The sequence below is a fragment of the Bison bison genome, unplaced genomic scaffold (genome assembly GCF_000754665.1).
Source record: "Bison bison bison isolate TAMUID 2011002044 unplaced genomic scaffold, Bison_UMD1.0 scf7180017864272, whole genome shotgun sequence".
Taxonomy (NCBI): domain Eukaryota; kingdom Metazoa; phylum Chordata; class Mammalia; order Artiodactyla; family Bovidae; genus Bison; species Bison bison.
In genome coordinates, this window is record NW_011494844.1 from 599,202 (window position 1) to 623,732 (window position 24,531).

Here is a 24,531-nt window from a genome sequence, read left to right on the forward strand (position 1 = left end):
TATGCAGTGTACATCATGCAAAATGCCAGGCTGGATGAAGCTAAGCTGGAATCAAGATTGCTGGGAGAAATATCAATAACCTTAGATATGCAGATGACACACCTTTATGGCAGATAACCTCAGATATGCAGATGACACACCCTTATGGCAGAAAGTGAGGAGGACTAAAAAGCCTCTTGATGAAAGTGCAAGAGGAGAGTGAAAAAAGTTGGCTTAAAGCTCAACATTCAGAAAATTAAGATCATGGCATCTGGTCCCATCACTTCATGGGAAATAGACGGGGAAACAGTGGAAACAGTGTCAGACTTTATTTTTGGGGGGCTCCAAAATCACTGCAGATGGTGACTGCAGCCATGAAATTAAAGACGCTTACTCCTTGGAAGGTAGATTATGGCCAACCTAGATAGCATATTGAAAAGCAGAGACATTACTTTGCCAACAAAGGTCCGTCTAGTCAAGGTTATGGTTTTACGAGTGGTCATGTATGGATGTGAGAGTTGGACTGTGAAGAAAGCTGAGCACCGAAGAATTGATGCTTTTGAACTGTGGTGTTGGAGATGACTCTTGAGAGTCCATGGACTGCAAGGAGATCCAACCAGTCCATTCTAAAGGAGATCAGCCCTGGGATTTCTTTGGAAGGAATGATGCTAAAGCTGAAACTCCAGTACTTTGGCCACGTCATGCAAAGAGCTGACTCACTGGAAAAGACTCTGATACTGGGAGGGATTGAGGGCAGGAGGAAAAGGGGATGACAGAGGATGAGATGGCTGGATGGCATCACGGACTCGATGGACGTGAGTCTGAGCGAACTCCAGGAGTTGGTGATGGACAGGGAGGCCTGGCATGTTGCAGTTCATGGGGTAGCAAAGAGTCGGACACAATTAAGTGACTGAACTGAACTGAACTTTCTACTTCACCCAAAATTCTGTCTCCGTGTTTCTATTTGACTCTGGTGAAAAGAGACCGAGTTTCAACAACAGAGGTGCTGTTTGACACTCTTAACTTCTATATACAAGTGGTAGGGAGCAGGCTGTTCTGGGCACTGCAGTTTAGTTTTTATAATGTCTAATACTCCTCAGTAAGTCTTTTAAAATTTATTACCACAAATGTTAAGTGTGGGATTAGAATAGTCAGATGACTGGAATTTGAATGATATGTATCCTTGATACACACAATCACATGACTGCTCCACCATAAAACCAGCCACACAGCCTCCCTCTCAGTTCACCTGCCAAAAATGGCAGTTCCCTACAGAAAAATCAAAGAATACAAGCTTGGAGTTAGAGGGTATTTGCATCCTATCATCCACCTCAAACAAAGGTAAACAGTAACATCCTTGAACATTAAAGCAAATGGTCCAAGATACTTTCAGATTCCGTCTGAACAGACTTCATAACCAATCCCTGTTCTGCAGTGGACATGGGCATCCTGCACTGCCCTAGACAAGTCCCCGCCTTTCTCTCTCATCTCTACTCCGCATACAATTTCCTCAGCTCAACTCCCAAAGAACAGTGGCTCCAACAGAAAGGACATCCAAATTGTCTTGTGTTAAAGACTCTAAGCACTTTGGGAGAGAGGAATACTAAGCAAGTATCAACATGAAGTATTTAAGGTAACAAATATATTTGTTCATAGATTTGTGAGGGTTAAGTCAACCTGTCAGAAAAGCAGATGCCCTAGAGTTTTAGATTCTGACTCCTGTTTTAATGAAAATTTTGATATAGGTGCATATTAAAACATAAGGATAATTTAAAAACATATGAATGCATGACAATATAAGTAAAATAAGTCCGGAAGTGCATACAGTAGCCAGACATTATTAAAATAGAAAAGTTGAACTTTTTAGAGTTTCCCCACAAATTTTCTAACTCATGTGTGCCATTCTAAAGGTACACATTGTTAGGTGACCTTGAAACCATTTTCAGGATGAATTACTCAAAATCCTATTGAAAAATGAGCGTTCATATTTAAAGATATCACTCTTAAGTAAGAAACAATTTGAATGATCAAAATATATTTCAAGGCCATATATAATTATTCAGAAAAATACTAACTTACTTTATATGTATGCACCTCACTGATGGATAATATAGGAATCTAACTCAGAAATTAAAAACTGCATTTTTACTGAAACTAAAATATTTGAGAAGAGTTATTTGTAAGTTAATGACACTGCTATAAGATTCACTAAAAAAAAAACCATAAAACACAACTTATAAAATAGGAAATATGCAAACACAGTAAAAACTTGATTTCATAGTAATAAACACAATGCATACATAATCAAAATAATTCATAGTTGCATATAAAATGTACAGATCTCAGAATCACCCTGATGTTAAATGACAAACCAAATATTTTATTTTAAAGTATTTTAATGTTTGCTTATAAACAATGAGTCTTAGAATCTTTCCATTCCTTCCAGATTCAACTATCTTCCAATCTCTAATGCTTTTAATCTTACAGACTCTACTCTTTGAATAATTTTTGCTTTTGAAAATTAACAAAACTAAAAAGCATCTGAAGGAAAGAGACAGGAGTAGAGGAAATGTGAAGTTGTAAAAAGTTTGCTAGGCATGAAAATCAACAGAAAAAAGAACAAAGAACAACACACAGGACTCCAGGAAACACACCAAATATGTAATTCAGAAGCACTGTTCCCTTCACATTTCCTTACTCCTTCTTCAGGACCCTTTTAATGCCAGAGCATACTTTTTGTTTATTTGCAAAATTATCTACTAAGGGACCAAGCTCTTCCCATTGGTAATAAGAGCTATTGGTTCATTTGTTTATTCATTTAACAATTATTTATCAAGATTCTGCCATGCCCCTGATATTGAGAACATAAGGTAAAAAGGCAAACGTGGTTAAGGACTTTTGACTAATTTTTCAAACATGGATGTAACCTAAGAATTTAGGAACACATAAATTAGTTTGGAGAACATGTTGTGATTTCAAACATTGTTTTACTCAAGCTTTCTGAAGTCTAATCCTGACCATGAGGAAATTCTCAACAGGTAGAATGCAAGGCTCAGGTTAACATAAAGAAATAAAAACTTCAAGATGTGCATTAAGGTTAATTAAACAATAAGCAATTTTAATTGTTTATTTTTAATATCAATAATTTTCTCCCCAATAGTACTGCCTGTAAAATATGAGTACATCTAGACATATAGGAATAAAACAAAATTGTACATAACCTGTAAGCCCCATAAAGGTAGACTTCTGTTCACCCAAAAGATATGAGACCTATAAAAAGAATGATAAGACATTAGATTTTTCCAAGTGAAAAAAACATTCATTTTCAAATTTTGATAAAAGTTGAAAATATTTAAATGTTGTTAACATAAAGAGACAATAAAATAGAGACAATATATTAACATCAAAATTAAAATTAGGGAAAAAACCTTTATACTGGTTTAATTTTCTTTTTGGTAATATTCATTTCTATTTCAGGGAAAAAACTCTTCTTTATTTTGTTTTCGGTCTCATACTAATCAAAAGAAAAGACCATGGACTCTTATTTAAAGAATGAAAATGCCAGGGGAGAAAAACTCCAAACCATTTGCTAATCAATACTCCAGTGAAAAGTCACTTAAACACCTTCAATAAACTCTAGCATTTTATTATTTTTAAACAACATTTTGTCAGTACAAATTCAACAGTAGAAATAATCAGAATAAAGTCAGTAACTCAGGTTGAAGGGGTGGCTCAGACAGTAAAGAATTCACTTGCCAAGCAGGAGACCCAGGTTTGATTCCTGGATCAGGAAGATCCCTGGAGAAGGGAATGGCAGCCCACTCCAGTATTTATGTTTGGGAAATCCCAGGGACAGAGTAGACTGGGGGGCTGCAGTCCATGGGTCACAAAGAGTTGGACATGACTGGAGCGACTAACACTTTCAGATTGTAAAGCACATTAATATTTGGGCTTTCCTGGTGGCTCAGATGGTAAAGCGTCTGCCCACGATGCGGGAGAACCAGAGTTTGATCCCTGGGTTGGGAAGATACCCTGGAGAAGCAAATGGCAACCCACTCCAGTATTCTTGCCTGGAAAATCCCATGGACAAAGGACCCTAGTAGGCTGCAGTTCATAGATTCGCGAAGAGTTGGACATGACTGAGCGACTTCACTCAGTCTAACTAACACTTTCAGATTGTAAAGCACATTAATATTTAGATTCGTATTAATATTTAATAAAATATTTAATATACCACCCCCAAAAAAAACTGTGACTGAGGTTAGCATAAAACGTTATGCAGAATAAGGAGTAATTATCTTTAAATGTGTCTTAAAAGTGCTATTATCCTTGATGCTAAAAATCATTTATAGTCTGCAAAGAACATCATATATTCTAATGTACGACTAGTTACAATTTTTCACTGTTTATACTTCATCCCTATCTACATCATTTGGTGCACAGCTGATTCAAATACTAGTCATTCCCAGCAACATACTCTACTCAAGAAAAGATGAAAATAGCTATATTACATTGCCCAAAAAATGCAAACAAAAAAACTACAAACAGAACTAAGCCCACTCACTACAGTGATAAAGTATTCGAGGAATCCCAAAACAGAGTGTGTATTTTTAAATCTTTGAATCATTTTATTTTGGGTAATATGTTAAACAAACACAAAGAGCAATAAACTCTTTAAAATTCCTTGTTTAAAAAAGAACTGTAAAATTTAGAAGACTATTCAAAGAAAATACCTAGTATATTCACTTGCTCCTTGGAAGTAAAGCTATGAAACCTAAATAGCGAATTAAAAAGCAGAGACATCACTTTTTGGACAAAGGTTCATATAGACAAACCTATGGTTTTTCCAGTAGTCATCCAGTATGGACGTGAAAGTTAGACCATAAAAAAGGCTAAAGTGCTGAAGAATTGATGCTTTCAAACTGTGGTGCTGGAGAAGACTCTTGAGAGTCCCTTGGGCTGCAAGATCAAACCAGTCAATCCTAAACGAATCAACCCTCAATATTCATTGGAAGGACTGATACTGAAGCTTCAATACTTTGACCACCTGATAAAAAGAGCTGACTCATTGGAAAAGACCCTGATGCTGGAAGAGACTGAGGGCAGGAGGAGAAAGGGACGACAGAGGATGAGATGATTGGATGGCATCATTGACTCAATGGACATGAATTTGAGCAAACTCTGGAAGAAAATTAAGCATAGGAAAGCCTGGTGTGCTGTAGTCCACAGGGTTGCAAAGAGTCAGACATGGCTTAGCAACTGAATTATAACAACAATCTAGTATATTATTCTTTGTGATTCTAGAATATAACATTATCTGGATTACTGACTTCTTTTGCTCCAAACCAAACCTGCACCATTTCCCAGCAAAATAGGTCTTCTTGGCCTTTCACATCTCAGTAAGTGGCACCAAATTTCATTGTGTTTGGTTAGCCAAAGACTTGGGCATCATCTTAGGTGCTTTCCTGCCATCTATCTATAAATACTGAATACATGAGTCACCAAACCCTTCCAATTCTTTCCACCAAATATCTGTAAAATGTATCTACTTCTCTTCATATCTATGGCCAGAACCACCTTACTATAAATGATCATTTTCTTACAATTGTGCTCTTGTAAAAGCCAAAACCTGGACCCTACACTTCCTTTTGTTTTCTATATTTTTTCTCCAAATTTCAACTACACAGATTCCTTCTAATGCATGTCATGTCACATCACCCCACTGAACCCTGACACTTTACTTGTGTTAAGATAAAGACCAAAACTTGGACCCTGGCACTCTTAGACTTAGTCAACTAAGTCTAAGCAGTGACACACTGCTTCCTATTGCAGCCCTTTTAACATGTTCTTCCCTCATCAGAGATCTCTCAGCTCAACTTTCTCTCAGGGAAATCTTTCTGGAAACTTCCCCTTGATCAATGCAGCCAAGGAATCTCTTAGGCCATGTCACTCACTATACCTCTGCCTCCACTCATCTCAGGAGTAACCTTAAATTTGTTTGTTAATGTACCTCTTTAATACTTGTATCTTCACTGAACTGCAAGTTCCGTACGATGGAGTACATCTCTTTTACTCACCATTATGGTACTAATGTCTTCCCAAGTACAGTAGTCTAGGCATTCAATACAGACAAATGGATGGAGCCAGGAAAGGCAAAATGTGGATGATGAACTCAGCACCACTCTCCTTTCCAGAACACACCTTATTATGTTCTCAGTAACACTTGAAAAATGAAGTCAAAACAAAGTATGCAGGAACAAAGAGGAACATATAATATATAGGTTGGTTTTTTTCGTACATAGAAATGATATGTTATAAAATACAAAATAAGGAGATAGAAAACTCATAAAATAAATTCAAAAGCAAAAAATAAATTATAAAATCATAAAATAAATTGCTAATCATAAGTTTGAGAGCATTTTCAAAAGGAAATTGGTAGTGAATACAGATTTACTAAAAGCTAATTATCTAATTAATGACATTTTCTTTGATCTGACATGTTGTTTTAATAGGTCTTGAAATATCAGAGTACTTAAATTTAAATAAGCCTGTGAAGAAAAAATTTTAAGTACAAGACTGTGTCATGTGGAATAAGTTTCATAGTCCTTAAAAAAACATTTCTACAAAACTCGAATATGTAAATTTCAATGTGAAGTGACATCGCCATTGGAAAGTTGTCTTTTACATCCCCTTACCAGGCATTAAATTAAATTAAATACACAGGAGGAAAATGTACACATTCTAGCAAAAAGGTAGTGCCCAAACTCTCTTCATAAAATACATTTATCATGAAAAAAGAATGTGGGATCTGATCTCCATGTTCCTTGAAAACTACCAAAACGAATGAGAGGTGAAACTGAAACTAGCAGCTAGCCTCTAATTCCAAATGAGCTTCAATCCCATTGACAAAAAGGTGCTCAGAGGATAGACTTGCACAGAAATATCGATTGCAGTGTTACATATGGCAGAATAGTAACTGGAATCTACCTAACCAACAAGAGATTTAAATTAACTTGCTCATCATCAACAACAGCAAAAAGGCCATCAACAAGAAAAAAAAAAAGTCATTGGTAAAAATGATGTATATTTTGTATCAATATGACTGTGGTACCTGTATGTGTGTATTGATGCAATTTACAGAAGATTGGCAGTCAAAATACTAAAAATACTTTTTTTGTAGGTATTGAGATTTTAGGTAATGTTTACTTCCTTTCCCTCACCCTAAGTATTTCTATTGCAATAATCATGAACCATTTGTACAATCGTAAGAATAAAACAGATTTCATTTTTTAAACTATAAGAACAGAACAACAAGAACGAACATAAAAACAACCTTTGGGACTTCCCTGGTAGTCCAGTTGCTAAGACTCTGTGCTCCCAATGCAGGGGAGCTGGGGTTCAATCCTTGGTTGGGGAACTAGTTCCACACATGCCACAGTTAAGACCCAGTGCAGCCAAATAAACAAATACATATTTTTAAAAGTAAATAAAAATAAAATTTATATTATTTAGCTATTTTAATTTGTTAATTTATTATTATATAAATAATATTATTTATGTGTAATACATTATGGGCTTCCCAGGTGACTCAGTGGTAAAGTATCCACCTGCCAATGCAGAAAACGTGGGTTCGATCTCTTGGTCAGGAAGATCGCCTGGAGAAGGAAATGGCAACCCACTCCAGTATTCTTGCCTGGGAAATCCCATACACGGAAGAGCCTGGTGGGTTACAGCAGGTTGCAAAGAGTCAAACATGACTTAGTAACTAAACTACCATCACCATATAATATACAAATAAAAATAATAAAAATATAACATTTATTATTTATATGGCTTAACTAGGCCTATAGATAAAAATCACATTGAAGAATGATTATGAAAACTGGAAGAACTATATCAAACAATGGAAATAATAGTAGTTAGATATGAAAAGTTAATGACATGCAACCCCAGCCACTCTTGACAGCTCACTTATTTATGGTGAATAAATACCTCTCCTAAAGGTAAGGTAATAGCTGCTGAAAATGTCAGAACTGCTTTGGCAGCAGAGGTAGAGGTCAGGGGTAAAAATGTTAACTGGAAGAATCAAGCATCTGGTAAACACAGAAAAGTTATAGGGTCATTGCCTGGGGCAGAATTCATATGAAAGACTTGTGGGTCACAGCTCAAGAGGAACTTGGGTTGACAAAGCTCCAAACTCAGTAGGCAAGCTTGTATTGTATTAACAAAAGTTTAAGACCAACAAATCAAAGAGGAAAATTATGACACTCTCTTAATCATAACAAATCCTAAGAAATGAGGATTCCTTAAAATGGCCACATTTTAAGGACGGACAAAATTTAACATAAATTTATCATTTGACCAGGATACTGAAGCATAGTAGAGTCTTGACAATATATTACAAAGATTTTCCAATAACTGAATCCTTTCAAAATGGGTATACTTCCCACTGGGCTTCCCAGGTGACTCAGTGGTAAAACATCTGCCTGCCAATGGAGGAGATGCAGGTTTGATCCCTAGGTTAGGAAGATCCCTTGAAGAAGGAAATGGCATTCTTGACTGGGAAACCCCATGGACAGAGGAGCCTGGGGAGCTACAATCTATGGGGTCATAAAAGAGTTGGACACTTCTTAGCGACTAAAATAACAACAATACTTCACACCACTGTTGGAGATGCGGCAGAGAGAACTAAACGCTGAGTCTTTGAAATAATAGACTCTTAAGAGTCTTTCCATCAGACACACATGGGCTGACGTAGAAGTGGCTTCCTATCAATGTTATTTTTTTTTCCCTTTCCATGGTACAGAGTTGGGTGTAAAAAGCTACTCTTTGGCCAAAGGTGACTTTCTCAGCCTCTGGGTCATGGTGTGACTGTGTCACTGATTCCCCAGTGAGATCTAGGTATGAAACACAAGTAAAAGTGACACTCCTTCGTCGGCCAGTAACTTTAACAGCTGTATCTTTTCCCATGTTCTCTTCATCTTTCTGAAAGCTGACTACAAAGTGGTGTAGGGTCTTAGGACAGCACATAGCCACTGAGTGAAAGTGGTTCCATGTAGGACACTGAACTTACCATGCTATAGGGTATGTCTGTGTGTGTGTGTGTGTGAACATCACCATATGGAGAGGATGAACCCTGTCTAGGAACACCAGCACCGGAATCTGGTGAAGAAATCCTTTTGAATTGTTCAGATTGCCTGTTGGAACACTTGGGGATGCTTTATCTATACTATATAATCAATGCATACGAGAGAAGAAAAGGTCAATATTATGATATTCAATCTCACTGGTCACCAGATATTTAAACATACTACAAAAATTAAATTTCTTATTTTAATAGTTATTACCCTAAAGAAGAAAGGGTCTTTAAAATTAGAACATCATGTCAACACACTTGTGGCTCCATTAGGCACTTATTCTAAATGTAAATCCCATTACCATAAAATATGAGCACATTTACATGATTCTTACTTTGTCTTTGTCATTTGATATTGAAGATTGATAATCACTTCAACAATTTTTAAAGTGGGAAAGGATGCATAAGTTTTGACCTAGTGAAGAACTGTAAGCGCCAGCAGGCAATAAAGACAATGCTGATGGCTCAGTTCTCAATGAAATCCATAAACTACATGATAGATGTGTTTCCTTTGCTAATACCTTGAAATCATTTATTACGAACTGTGCCTCCATGAGAGCTTGCCATTTGCACAATTTCATACATTAACAGTAAAATTCTTTTCATATCCTTCTGTTTGTCCACACCCACATTTTCACATCAGTTTCGACTCCTGGGACTTAAAAATGAAGCAAAGTGGCACAAAATATCTGCATCTTTGTTATGTCAGAATTTCTAATTCAATTAATCTCTTTGCCAAATTAGCCTGATTATTTTAAAATAGAGTCTGTGTCTGTAAAGGTCACTGCTGTTTTTCATTAACCAATACTACCCTGACGGGAACTAAACAGAACAATGTATTCAAAATGGAGCCATGAGTTATTTTGTTATGCTTTTTTAATTGCAGTAATCTGATTTTTCAAATGTATACCCTCTGTAATTACAGTTGAACATTCTTACTAATATGACAGAGAAGTTAATTATTGGAAACTGCTCACTGTTTTCAAATAATATTATTTCACTCTTCTATTACTTGCCAATGCTCTTTCATTATAAAAAGGATCCTGTCGTGCCTCATTTTATGATTCTCAGGTATCTCTAAAGTACATTTCTTTTATAAATCACCAAGTTTTAAAAACAATGCTGGTGTATCAGTGACAGAAATACATGGGGGACACTTGGAGAATCCACAGAAACTACTCCTAACCCAGAGTGGTGATATAGGAGATAGACGGACTCCTAAAATGGACAGCTGGTGTTTGTTTAGTGGTGTAAGATTGAAGCTTTGTTCTCACCCAGACACTCTGGGGACAAAGCTAGTGGCTGAAGCTGACCTCTGCTGAAGTAAAGAGATAAGGTGCCCACTCCTGAGTTCAAGGAAGACTTCACTTCTGCACATGCGCAGGAAGGCTCCTTGAGGGTCAAAAAGGGAGGGTGTCCATAATAAGTGTGGACACGCACCCACAGGTGAGATGGGGTCCATTTTATCGAAAAGATGCACATGCACATTGGGGAGGGTCTTAGGACCAGGGAATGAAGAAAGAAACAAGATAACTGGCCAAAAGTAAACCAAGACCCACAAGGACTGTCTTGTGTAAGTGATTTAAGTCACCTCTTAACTGTGTTCCTCGTTCAGGACTCCTGCACTTCTCTCTGAGTGTGGATCTCAGTCCAGGTTCTGACTTACTGTGCTTTCCTCATTAGAGCGGATGCTCATACCCTTCCTCTCTGGGTTTGTGTTTCTGTCTTGCTTCTGACTTAAATAAAACAAGCTGTCTCTCTGTGTTCTCCCATTGTGCTGTGTGTCTCTAATGGTAAACTTTGTACCTGTTTTGCAGTTTTTGCCTCCTTGTGACATTTTTGCTTCCAAACTGGGTAAGAATCAGAGAATTCTGCTTCCAGTCTCTAGTCCCTGGTGGAATGGTGTCTACGTTCAAACCCGGGACAGGGAGATAAACTCTTGCTCTAAGACTACTATCCCCCCGAGAACAGTGGCACCAGGTTATAGGGCATGATATCAAGGAAGAGTGTCAGATCAAGTTTTATCCAACAAATTGTTATCTGGAAGGTCCAGGGGTCCTGAGGTAAGGTGAGAAACAATGGATGTGGAGGGATAGGAGTGGAAGACAGAGGTCTGAGAACTGGGAGCAAATGTTTAAGGTTCTGAGACAATGGAGAGCAGAGTATGTATAAGCAGCTTCAAGTAGGTCAGCAGGGCTGGAGCGTGAAGCTGTTGAGGTGAAGGAGGCAAAGGTCAGACGGAAAAGGACCTTCATTCCCTCCTCGACTCACTTACTCGTGTAATAATTACTCAGTGCCACACTGGTGCCAGGTTCTAAGGATTCAGACAACAAACAACCTGTGCCCTCGTGGAATATCCACTGGAATCCATGTGGAATGCAGAGAAAACAACATAAACAGGTAACACACGTACACCATTGAAGGAGTTAGAGGCCATGGAGAGAAATGGAAAAAGAAATGGAAAAAAGTAATCCCAAGGAGTCTTGTGAGGAGAACACAGTTTTAAACAGGATGTTCAGCTAAGCCGTCACTACAAATCTGATTTTGAGTAAAGATCTGAGGAAGCATGCCAGAGTGACCTGATTGTAGGGAATTCTAGACAGAGGGAAGAGCAGGTATGAAGGCCCTGAGCCAGCAGAGTGGCTAACGTGACCCAGGAACAGAGAAGACGCCAGAGTGGCAGAGGAAAATGGGTGCGGGGGGAGAGGTGGTGAGTAACAGGAGGAAAATGGGGTTCTTACATCCTTCGTAGGTACTTCAATACTCAGATCACAGTTGTGCAAGAATCTGACTTTAATGGAATACTGGCTGCTTCATTAAGAATAAACCGAAGAGTGGGAAAGGCAGAATTAGCAGGACTAGTGAGGAAGGGTACAGTAATCCAGGTAAAGGGAAGACGGCTTGGCCAGAATGGTAGCACGGGAAAGGAACTGAATGCTGGATCCATCTTGAAGGTAGACATGATGGAATTTTCTGCTGGTTTTGCACATGCTGGAGAACGTGAGAGAAAAAAAGAGAAATGAAGAATGACTGACTCCAAAACATTTGGCCTCAGCAACTGTTCAGATGGAGTTGCTATCAGCCAAAATGTGGGAGGCTGTGGGTGGAGCAGGGTTTGGGGAAGGATGGGGTTGTCATTCACTGAGATGCAGAAAATCACAGAAGCCAGTTGGAACATGACAACTTTGCTATGACTATCAAACCTCCAAGTAGAGAAGATGAACATGTAGTTAGAATTTGGGGGGTGGGAGGCAGGAAAGGTGCTGGCTTCCTGAGGCCAGTAAGTTAAACAAGGTTAAAATGATTAGTGCTGAGGTTCTCAAAGTGGACAAAGAGAAGAAAACACATGCTTCTTTACATGAAGGTGGGAATAATAAGATTAAGTGTGTACTGAAGGAAATAATATTAATAAAACAACCATCTCAATGACAGAAAATACAAGATCTCTGAAATATAAAACCTTTAAAAGGGTTGAAAATTTCCAGAGGGTAATGAATTTTACTTTTCATGGCTATGTCTTCAATTTCAGCACTATGAATACATGCTAAGTATTCAATAAAGAGGTAGTAAAATAACCATATTACATTCGTTAAATAAATTATTTCATAAAGAATTATCACATAAATTATTACATGATGAAATTTCACTATCTTTAGCTTATCTCCAAACCCTTTAACACATAAGAAATCATTTCACTGTTTAAATAAGCCAAAGAGTAACCAATTCATTTAAATGTATATTATGCCTTCATTTTCCATTTTACTTTGATCTTTTAATTTTTCTTAAATTTTCTTAGGGCAAACCTCTACATGAAAAAATAATTGTACAGAAGTTAGCCATCAAATTTGTTTTCAGCTTTGAAAATTATTTTCAATTTAGTAGGCTGGACAAAAACTCAAGGTGTGTGATGAGATAATAATTATTCAGGCCATCACACACCCAGTCCCCTTTCCTACTGCTTCTAGCAAGGATAGAAATTAAAAGGAGAACCTTTAAAGGAATAGATATGCAATTTAATAAAAGCAATAATGAATGGAAAAGTAAGTTAAAATAAATCAATGTCATTTAACTCAAATTAGATAAAGAACTACACAAGCTAAATCTGAAACTTGAATTAAGCATCCCAATAAATGCTGTTTCTATTCAAGAGTAAATAACTAGCTTTGTTGTTGCTTTGTTTTGTATTAAAATTTCCCCCATATAAGTGAGATCACACAATATTTATTTTTTTGTCTGACTTAATTCACTTAGAATTTTGTCCTCAAGAAACTTTTTTTTCAAAGTGGCCTCTAAACTATAACTGAAAATATGTACAAAGCTGGAATACAAAACAGTAAACCTTTCTGGAGTATATGTGAATCAAGAACAGAAAAGTATTGGGTTTTTTTAAGAGACTGATCCATTTCAAAGCATTACTTACAGTATTTAGACTAGCAATAAAAATTGTGTGGGTAGATGACAAGTATTAGCATAAGACAATTAGATAAACAAAAAAAAGAGAGATATATTAAAAGAACCTACAAAGATTACATTCATGTATTAACTGAAAACCAGATCGATTTATTTGTGACAAACACTTATTGAATAAATAAATTCCATATAGCATTCTTTAAACTTATACTACATTCAGGAGGTAATTCAAGATGGCAGTGTAGGAAGATCCTGAACACACCTCCTTCATAGACACACAAAATCTATAGCCATGTATGGATCAATTTCCTCTGAAAAAGACCTGAAAACTAGCAGAACAGCTTCTCCACAACAAGAAATATAAGGGCCATAATGAGACCAATAGGAGAGGGAGGTGGCTTCCCAGGGGATTCAGTGGTAAATAATCCACCTGCCCATGCAGGAAACATGGATTCAATCCCTATATCAGGAAGATTCCCTGGAGGAGGAAATGGCAACCCACTCAAGTATTCTTGCCTGGAGAATCCCATGGAGAGAGGAGCCTGGTGGCCTACAGTCCATGGGGTTTCAAAGAGTCAGACACGACTGAGCGGCTAAACAACAACACAGCAAGGAGAAGCAGAGATGCAGTATTATCAAAAAACCTTGCCTCTGACAGTGACCCAGGTGCAGGAGGGATCTCACCACACAGGGCTTCTCTGTGCAGAGTACGGAGTCTGTGCTCCACACAGACGCTCTTGGGACCTGAAGAAAGGAGCCTAGAGAAACAGCAGCTTTGTAAACCAGTAGGATTTAGGTTCAGGAGACCCAAAAGGCATAGGGTACAGGAAGCCTGCTCTTAAGGGGCTCATATGCAGACTAAGTTTGATCTACCAAAGTAGGAAGCTCCTAGTTACTATCCAAAGTTGGCAAACCAAGGAAGAGCAGTGTACACTTATTATTTAGAATAATGGAACCAAGTGCTAGAAGAAATGGGCTTCCCTCGTGATTCAGCTGGTAGAGAATCTGCCTGCAATGCAGGAGACTTGGGTTGGATCCCTGGGTTGGGAAGATCCCCTGGAGAAGGAAAAGGCTAACTGCTCCAGTATTCTGGCCTGGAGAATTCCAGGGACTATATATATAGTCCATGGGGTCACAAAGAGTCGGACACAACCGAGCAACTTTCACTTCATGCAGACTAAGTCACCCTACTCATACTCAGTCACTTCAGTGGTGTCCCCCTCTTTGTGACCCTATGGACTGTAGCCAACCAGGCTCCTCTGTCCATGGGATTCTCCAGGCAAGAATACCCAGGAGTTGTCATGCCCTTCTCCAGGGGATCTTCCCAATCCAGGGATTGAACCGACATCGTTTTTGTCTCTTGCATTGGCAGGCAGGTTCTTTACCACTAGCACCATACCTGGAAAGCCTAAGACCCAGAGAAAAACCAGCAGTCTGAAAACCACCTAGACCACATCGGCAGGAGATGCATTCAGTTCAGTTCAGTCGCTCAGTACTGTCTGACTCTTTGCGACCCCATGAACCACAGCACGCCAGGCCTCCCTGTCCATCATCAACTCCCGGAGTCCACCCAAACCCATGTCCATTGAGTCAGTGATGCCATCCAACCATCTAATCCTCTGTTGTCCCCTTCTCCTCCTGCCCTCAATCTTTCCCAGCATCAAAGTCTTTGCAAATGAGTCAGCTCTTTGCATCAGGTGGCCAAAGTACTGGAGTTTCGGCTTCAACATCAAACCTACCAATGAACACCCAGGACTGATGCATTAGCCAATCTTAAAGCAACTGCCAAGGGCACAGGGGTCTTTCTGGACATTATTAGGAAGCGTAGGCACTGGCTGGTGCCTTCTCTGTGCTCCTCCTTGCTAGTACCACTTCCCCCCATCCTGGGGCCCCACTGAAGCCTGCAGGTGCAGGCAGTTCAAACAGCAGATGCCCCTTGGGTACCTGGCTCTGGTGGCCTGCACTTCTGCACCCAGGAGACTGAAACAATCAGGAGTGAGTTTTGGCAGGCTACCACCCCCACAACATGACACAGCAGACTGAAACACATCTCCAGTTTGCCACTAAAAAAGGCTTATATTCTTGTGCTGGAGTCTCAGTGTGAGGGAAGCTTCAGGCCTTCCACATATCGTGAGGTTACAGAGGAGTTCTAGGGAGTGAAGGCCAGGGGAGTGAATGTTATCTTTGTACTCTCTCAGGCCTTGCTACAGCTCACCAGGGTCTCACAGAGAGGAGAATACACACTCATCTGGAGCCCTGACTTGTGGAACTGTCACATCCAAATCACCTGTCTGGAGGCCAGCAAAGACAGTGGTCCCACAGGACTTTAAGGCTGCTCCCCGAGGGTCTGGCTTCCACTTAGCCAAAACTAGGGGCTGATTGAAACCTCTACCTTTGAACACAACAGGGCTTAGTACAACCTCAAAATCTGGAAGTTATTAAGAATAAATCAGAGTGTTTAAACAATCATAAAGATTTGAGAGATAATCATAAAGATTTGAGAGATAATCAAAAGCTAGGTCAGGGCCGAACAATAAGGTTCACGGCTTACACAAGGACACTCCTTTAAGCCTGGGAGAAGTTCCCCGTTTTGTCTAATATAAAGAAACACAGAAAGAAAAGCAAAATGAGGAATCTGAGGAATAGTTTTCAAAAGAAAGAACAAGATTGAATTTTTAAAAATCCTTAAAGAAATGGGGATAATTAATTTACCTGATAAAGAGTTCAAAATAATGCTCATAAAAATGCTCACCAAACTTGAGAGAAAACATGAATACAGTGAGAAGTTCAAAAAGGAGATGGAAAATGTCAGAAAGCACCAAAATGAAAGTCACAGGGCTAAAGAATTCAATAACTGAACTGGAAAATGTAACAAAGGGCTTCAGCTGAAGACTAGATCAAGCAGAAGAAGAAGAAGAAAAAAAGGAAACTTAAAGACAAGATAGCAGAATTCTTTCAGTAAGAGGAGCAAAAAAAAAAAAAAAGGCAGAGTGAAGATAGCTTAAGGGATTTATGGGCCACTATCCAAAAGACCAATGTACACACGATAGGGATGACAAAAAAGGCAGAGAGAGAGAAAAGGGACAGAAAGTCTATACAAAGCAATAATGACTGAAAATATTCCTAACCTACAGAAGAAAACAGACATCTGGGTCCAGAAAGACAAGAGAGTTACAAATGAGACAAACACAGAGAGAGACACATTGTAATAAAAATGTAGGAAGTTAAAGAGAATATTAAAAGCAAGAGAGGAAAAAAAAAAAACAAAAAAACCTTTTTACATACAAGGGAAGTTCCATACGTCTATCAGCTGATTTTCAAGAAGAAAATTTGCAGGCTGAGAGAGAGAGGCATGACAGATTCAAATTGCTGAAAAGAAAAATCTTACAACCAAGAACACTACTTGGCAAAGTTATCACTTAGAATTGAAGGGAGATAAAGAAGTTTCCAGACAAGCAAAAGCCAAAGGATTTTATCACCTCTAAACCCCTGTTTAAAGAAATGCTAAAGGGACTTCTTTAAGCCGAAAAGGCACTATCCAGTAACAAGAAAACATAAGATGGTAAAAAAAATCTCACAGGTAAAGGTACATAGCAATAAAACTAGTGGACTGACCATTTATTAAACTATTACTAAGGCTAAAAGAAAAAAGTAGTAAAACTAACTATAATAATTAGTTATGAGATATACAGGCTTCCCAGGTAGCATTAGTGGTAAGGAGGCCCTGCATCAACGCAGGAGATGTAAGAGACATGGATTTGATCCCTGAGTCAGGAAGATCCCTAGAGGACGGCATAGTAACTCACTCTAGTATTTTTGCCTGGAGAATCCCACGGACAGAGGAGCTGGCCAGCTACAGTCGTCAGAGTTGTAAAAAGTTGGACAACACTGAAGCAACTTAGTACACATACATCATGATCAAATGGGCTTTATTCCTGGGATTTATCTATGCAGAGATGGTTCAACATCTCATTAATACTAACCACTTTAACCAGTAAAAAATTATATAATGAACTCAACAGATACAGAAAAGACATTGTCGAATTTTGATTCAACATCCGTACTTCAGTCATGTCCAACACTTTGAGACTCTGTGGACTAAAGCCCGCCACGCTCCTCTGTCCATGGAATTCTCCAGGCAAGAATACTGGAGTGAGTCACCATGCCCTTTTCCAGGGGATCTTCCAGACCCAGGGATTGAACCCAGGTCTCTCACATCTCCAGCATTGGCAGGTAGGTTCTTTACCACTAGTGCCACTTGGGAAGCCCGTTAATATAGCGACCCTGTTCATTTATGAAAATACAGCCCAATGAGTATCTTGGGCTCACTTCAATCTGGTCAGCAACTTCTTGTCCTTTAGAGGTGTGATTAGGGAGGAGGTAGGTGGGGAAGAACAGGACTTTCTAAATACTGCGTAGTGCCACAAACATGTATGTGTTATGTTTTGGTTTTATAACAATTTCCAAACTCTTATCAAAACAGGTATAGAGGCAATGGACCTCAACATAATAAAGGTCAAATATATGACAAACCCACAGCTAACATCATACTCAATGAAAAGTTAAAAGCTTTCCCTCTGAGATCAGGAACAAGACAAGATGCCCACTCTTGTCACTTTTATCAACAGAGTACTGTAAGTTCTCACCACAGCAATTAAGCAAGACAAAGAAATAGTCATCCAAATTGGAAAAAAAAAAGTATAACTGAAATTATTTGTAGATTACATGAGACTGCCTATAGAAAACCCTAAGAACTTCACCAAAAAACTGTTAGAACCAATAGATAAATTCAGCAAAGTTGTAGGATACGAAATCAACATACATTTAGCCCTCCTTATCCCTGGGGTCTACATCTGCAGATTCAATCAACCATGGATCACAAGTATTTGAAAAAAAAAAAATTCCAGAAATTTCCCAAAACCAAAACTTGAATTTCCCCCATGCTAGCAGCTATTTACTATCATTTACACTAGATTTGTATTATAAGCAATTTAGAAATGACATAGAGTATATGCAAGGATGTTCATGGATCATATGCAAATATGTAAGAGACTTGCACATCTGTGGATTTTGGTATTGTGCTTGTGTCCTGGAACCAACTCTCTGTGGATACATAGAACGACTGCACAGAAATCTGTGCATGTCTATAAATTATAATGGAATAAGAAAGCAACCTCATTTATAATTGCATCAGAAAGAATAAAATTCCTAGAAGCAAATTTAGTCAAGGAGGTGAAAGGACCTGTATGCTGAAAACTATGACACTGATAAAATAAATTATTCAATAAATAAGACACAAAGAAATAGAAAGATATCCTGTGCCCATGGATTGGAAGAATTAGTATTGTTATAATGTCCATACTATCCAAAGCAATCTACAAGTTCACTGTAATCTCTATCAAAATTCCAATGACATTTTCACAATACTAAAACAATTTAAAGATTTCTATGGAACCACAAAAAACCCTAAAAAGCCAAGCACCTTGAGAAAGAATAACAAGCCTAGAGGAATCATGCTCCCTGATTTCAAACTATACTCAAAGCTATAGTAACAAAAACAGCATGGTATTGACATTAAAAACATACAAACAGCAATGAAATGGAATGTACAGCCCAACAATAAATACACACATATACAGTCAAGTAATATATGACAAAGGAGTTATGAATACACGATGAGGAAAAGACAGCCTCTTCAATATATTGAGCTGGGAAAATAGAACACGTGTAAAAAATGAAACTAGACCACTATCTTTGTTGTTGTTGTTCTGTCCAACTCTTTGTGAAGCCCCTGGACCGGGGCCAGGGCTCCTCTGTCCATGGGGTTCTCCTGGCAAGAATACTGGAGTGGGTTGCCATATTTTTCTCCAGAGGATCTTCCTGACCAAGGGATTGAACCCTTGTTTCCTGCACTGGCAGATGCATTGTTTACCACTGAGCCACCTGGGAAGCAGAGCAACAAAGACCACGGTCTTACACAATACATAAAAATTAACCCAAAATGGATGAAAGACTTGAATGTAAGGTGTGAAACCAAACCATAAGACTCCTAGAAGAAAACAGGTGGTAAGTCCTTTGATATAGGCCTTGGTGATGATTTTTTGAATCTGATGTCAAAAGCAAAGGCAAAAAAAAAAAAGTGGGACTATTTCAAACTGAAAAGCTACTGCACAGGAAAGCATACCATCAATAAAATGAAAAAGCAACCTAGAATGGGAAAATATTTTCAAATTGTATATCTGAAAAGGAGTTAATACTCAAAATATTAAACTCATTCAACTCAATAGTAAAACAAACAAACAAAAAAAGGAATAAAAATTGTCACAGAATCCAGATAGACACTTTTTCAAAGAAGATATGCAGATGTCCAACAGATACATGAAAAGGTTCTCAATATTACTAGGGAACCAAGTATTAGGGAAATACAACTCGAAATCACAAAGAGAAATCACCTCATACCTGTTAGAATGATCATAATAAAAAGAAAAAGTATTGAAAGTTTTAGAGAAAAGGGAATACTCTTACATGATTTGTGAGAATTTAAATTGGTGAAGCCACTATGGAAAAGAGTTTGGTGGCTCCTCAAAAAAATTTTTTTAATAAAATTTTTTATTATAATCCATTATAATATATGGATTATATGGTGATGTATGGTAACTAGACTTATTGTGATGTATACAAAGATTGAACCATTATGTTGTATAACTAAAACTAGCATACTGTTATTACCAGTTTTACCTCAAAACTTACAATACAACTTAAACTAATCAAAATAATATTGCAGAAAATCATACAAAGACACCTTACCATTCATTTCCTTGTGAAGGGTTTTCTAGTAGCACTCGGATTATGTATAATAAGCAGCTTAATAATTTGAGAGAAAAATTGAACAGACGAATTCTTAGACCTTTAAACAAACAACAGAAATTGGATTTTCATTTAAACTCTGTTCACAGATAACTAAAAAGAATTGTCAAATATATCAATATTAAGTACAGCATTTAAATTGTGTTTAGAAACTACACTACCATAATTGTATACCCACTCTGAAGTTCTAAGTGCCTGAAGACTGAAACAAAAAATGAGAATGACAGCTGGTATGAACCACAAATAATAGTGGATATTATACACTAAGTAATTCAACTTTTGAGCATTCAAAGCCATAAAGATCATGTCCAACCAAGATTGGTTTAGGTATGCTTAAAAGTTTAACCATTTTATAGATCTATAAATTTGGGAATAAATTTTAATTAGCCAGAAAATCTAGTTGCTTATAAATTCACAAGGATAAGTTATAAACTTTGTATCTTTTGAGCACCTTGCAGATTTGATTACACAGAAATTATAATCACATATAATTATGTATTATACATTTAGATAGTAATTATAGAATTACCGAGAAATCCTGATAGCATATAATGGGAAATATACACACTCACACCCCAATTTTCGAGATTCAACTAACTTTTCGTTATAGGTTTAAATACTGATGAAATCTTAAAAACTTTTTTTGCAGGAAATAACACGGGCATGGACATATCTTTGTACATGGCTGTGATAGTTGATGTTGGAGAGGACTAATTAACATTAAGCAAAATGTGCTTAAAATCTGATTAATAGAAGCATTACCTTTCCTGCAATTATCAGGTGGTACCAGATTTACACATTATGAATAAAATTCTGAGAAAGGTCTTCCAATAATTATTTCTTAATAAGATCTAAAAATGAAATGCCATTTTGTTTTTACTCTGCTATAGGAGAGTGTACTTCAGGTAATATTTAACAGTAAAAGGTTAATGCTTATTAATTGTGTAATTTTTCCTTGGTTTTCCTATTAAAATGCTAGGTACATACAGGTTAGTTTCTTAATAAAGTCTTTTAAACTGTTAATGAAATTGCCCTGGTTTTATAGAACCGGTCTCCTTAAAAGTTTAGCCAAAGCTGGGTATTCTTTCTGGCCTGGAGAGACAGAATTTTTACTACTAAAATAAAGGAAACCTTCTATGCAAATGATGTGGACTATTCAAGTAATATCTATTGGTGCAACCTCTAACCAATCAGATTAGAGAAGCGCTAGTTATTATTAACCTAACCCTGAACTAACCAGCCATTAAGATTCTGTAATTTGTGTGCCTTACAGATTGAAATACTTCCTGTGGTCAGTATTCAGACAACTTCTCATAACTCAACTTTTTCTCTATGAACCCACAGAAGCACATTAAACCACCCAAGAGGATTCAGAGGTCAAAACTGTGAAAGAGTAAAGTCTACACTAAACTATTTCCATTGCTTATTGACATCTTAAGCAATAATTACATGAAAAAAAAATTGCAAACTGGTTCACTATATGCGACTTTTCAAAAATACATAGTATTGTGGAGAGGTAAGAGGTATGACTGACACTTCAACCCCAAATAGGCTTAGGAGGTCACTGACTATGCCAATTTCATGCCCTCTTGAAGTTCCAAAGTTTCCCAAATGTATTTTATGGCAAGAATTCCTGGGATGCTATATGCTGAGCTTGGCTCTGCACTTTATGATTTTAAATCTCCAGGGGAAGGTGTTGTACATTTCAGGACATCCTACATGCTTCTTGCTATTAGGTGTGATAGGTAAACTCATCCTTACTAAACACTAAATCAGAAAATTATTCCCCATTATGGTCACCTGGAATCACCAGAGTCTTCTCAAAACAAGATTTAGGTGTCTCTCACAGTGAAAATATGGGGAACCCTCATTTAAATGATTTTCCTCAGTATTTCTATCAATCCAAATGGTCCACTCAGAAGTCTACTAAATGATACCAGACTTGAAGATGTAAAGGTGTCAAGATACTTTGACATCACCAGAGGCAACGTCTATTGCTTTTTAAATATTAATGCCTGACAGAGAAGATTATCAAGTTTACTCCTATATATAAAAGATATTTTGAAAAAGGACTGTATAGCTGTATTTTTTATGACAGTGAACATATATACAAAATATAGACAGGGGAATAAAATGAAAGACTTACTTGATCTCTGGTTTTTGATAAAAAATAACTTTAGTCTCTCTTTAAATGTGTTTTCATTCATATAGAATTCAACTTGCACCCTGCAAACAAAAAAATTAAAACACAATTTAGCTAAACAGTAAGATATATGAAAATAAAGACAAATTATGTGATGTAATACATTATATAATTTGAACAAACCCCACCATAGAAAATGAGAAGTGAGTTAAAACACTGATTTTTGGGGGAGTACCAGTTATGTTCTAATTTTAAAGATATACTCGTTTAAATATCATATGCAGTTAATTCAGTTATCTGTATTACTAGATAAATGAGTGGTATGTACGATTCAGGGCTTTACTGGTAGCTCAAAACAGCAATAATGCAAAAAGTCTTTCATATATGTATGAGGAATAATTTTTCATCAGTGTAGTCCCAATTTTTTCCCTGTCGTAAGAATCAACTGGATGGTTAAAAAAGTCAGGATGAACTAACCACCCCAAATCTCCTGAATCTTAAGGGACTGGGCTTGGAAATAGAATGTTATCAAGGATTCTCTTTACCTTGAACCTATTTTGGGACATGACATATGGGACACTTTACTTTCTTATTTATTTATCTGTCTCATTAAATATTGCTTGATCAACAAAGGAGTGGCACTGGCAAGGGGAACATTAAAGTTACCAGAGGTAAGTTACCAAACAGACAGATCAATTAAGGGACTGAATATTCTACCTTTAATCAGCTATAAATTGGTATCAACACTCTAAAACATAGTAGCATTCTAATAAATGCATTTGCTTTCTCCCTGAATTCTAGCAACTTCTCTCAAATGATAGAGCAAAAATAAAATTTTCAAAATACTGAGTGAAAAAACAACTGTGTTCAAACTTGGTGAATTCCAAATAATCATCATCTGAAATTTTCAGATGTTGCTTCCTGACCTGCATACAGGTTTCTCAAGTCCTGAAAGACCAGATGCCATGATCTTCATTTTCTGAATGTTGAGCTTTAAGCCAACTTTTTCACTCTCCACTTTCACTTGCATCAAGAGGCTTTTTAGAAGAAGATGTTGTGAAAGTGCTGCATTTAATATGTCAGCAAATTTGGAAAACTCAGCAATGGCCACAGGACCAGAAAAGGTCAGTTTTCACTCTAATTCCAATGAAAGGCAATACCAAAGAATGCCCAAACTACCATACAATTGCACTCATCTCACACGCTAATAAAGTAATGCTCAAAATTCTTCAAGCCAGTCTTTAACACTACGTGAACCATGAACTTCCAGATGTTCAAGTTGGATTTAGAAAAGGCAGAGGAACCAGAGGTCAAATTGCCAACATCTGCTGGATCATGGAAAAAGCAAGAGAGTTCCAGAAAAACATCTATTTCTGTTTTATTGACTATGCCAAAACCTTTGACTGTGTGGATCACAATAAACTGTGGGAAATTCTGAAAGAGATGGGAACACCAGACCACCTGACCTGCCTCTTGAGAAACCTGTATGCAGGTCAGGAAGCAACAGTTAGAACTGCACATGGAACAACAGACTGGTTCCAAATAGGAAAAGAAGTTCATCAAGGCTGTATATTGTCACCCTGTTTATTTAACTTATATGCAGAGTACATCATGAGAAACGCTGGACTGGAAGAAACACAAGCTGGAATCAAGATTGCCAGGAGAAATATCAATAACCTCAGATATGCAGATGACACCACCCTTATGGCAGAAAGTGAAGAGGAACTAAAAAGCCTCTTGATGCAAGTGAAAGTGGAGCATGAAAAAGTTGGCTTAAAGCTCAATATTCAGAAAACGAAGATCATGGCATCTGGTCCCATCACTTCATGGGAAATAGATGGGGAAACAGTGGAAACAGTATCAGACTTTATTTTTGGGGAGATCCAAAATCACTGCAGATGGTGATGGACAGGGAGGCCTGGCATGCTGAGATTCATGGGGTCGCAAAGAGTCGGACACAACTGAGTGACTGAACTGAACTGAACTGAAGACAGCA

General features: G+C 37.5%; 1 protein-coding gene across 3 annotated transcripts in view; it reads right to left on the bottom strand.

Annotated features, from left to right (window-relative positions):
* KCNT2 (potassium channel, subfamily T, member 2) overlaps positions 1-24,531 on the bottom strand; it is a 432,444-nt gene that overhangs the window by 269,449 nt on the left and 138,464 nt on the right. For all 3 annotated transcript variants that reach the window (XM_010848761.1, XM_010848762.1, XM_010848763.1), the window contains exons 2-4: positions 22,539-22,618; positions 20,333-20,432; positions 3,201-3,249 (exon numbers count right to left, since the gene is read on the bottom strand). In XM_010848761.1, the coding sequence (XP_010847063.1) occupies positions 3,201-3,249; positions 20,333-20,432; positions 22,539-22,618 (229 nt within the window). The remainder of the gene's footprint in view (positions 1-3,200; positions 3,250-20,332; positions 20,433-22,538; positions 22,619-24,531) is intronic.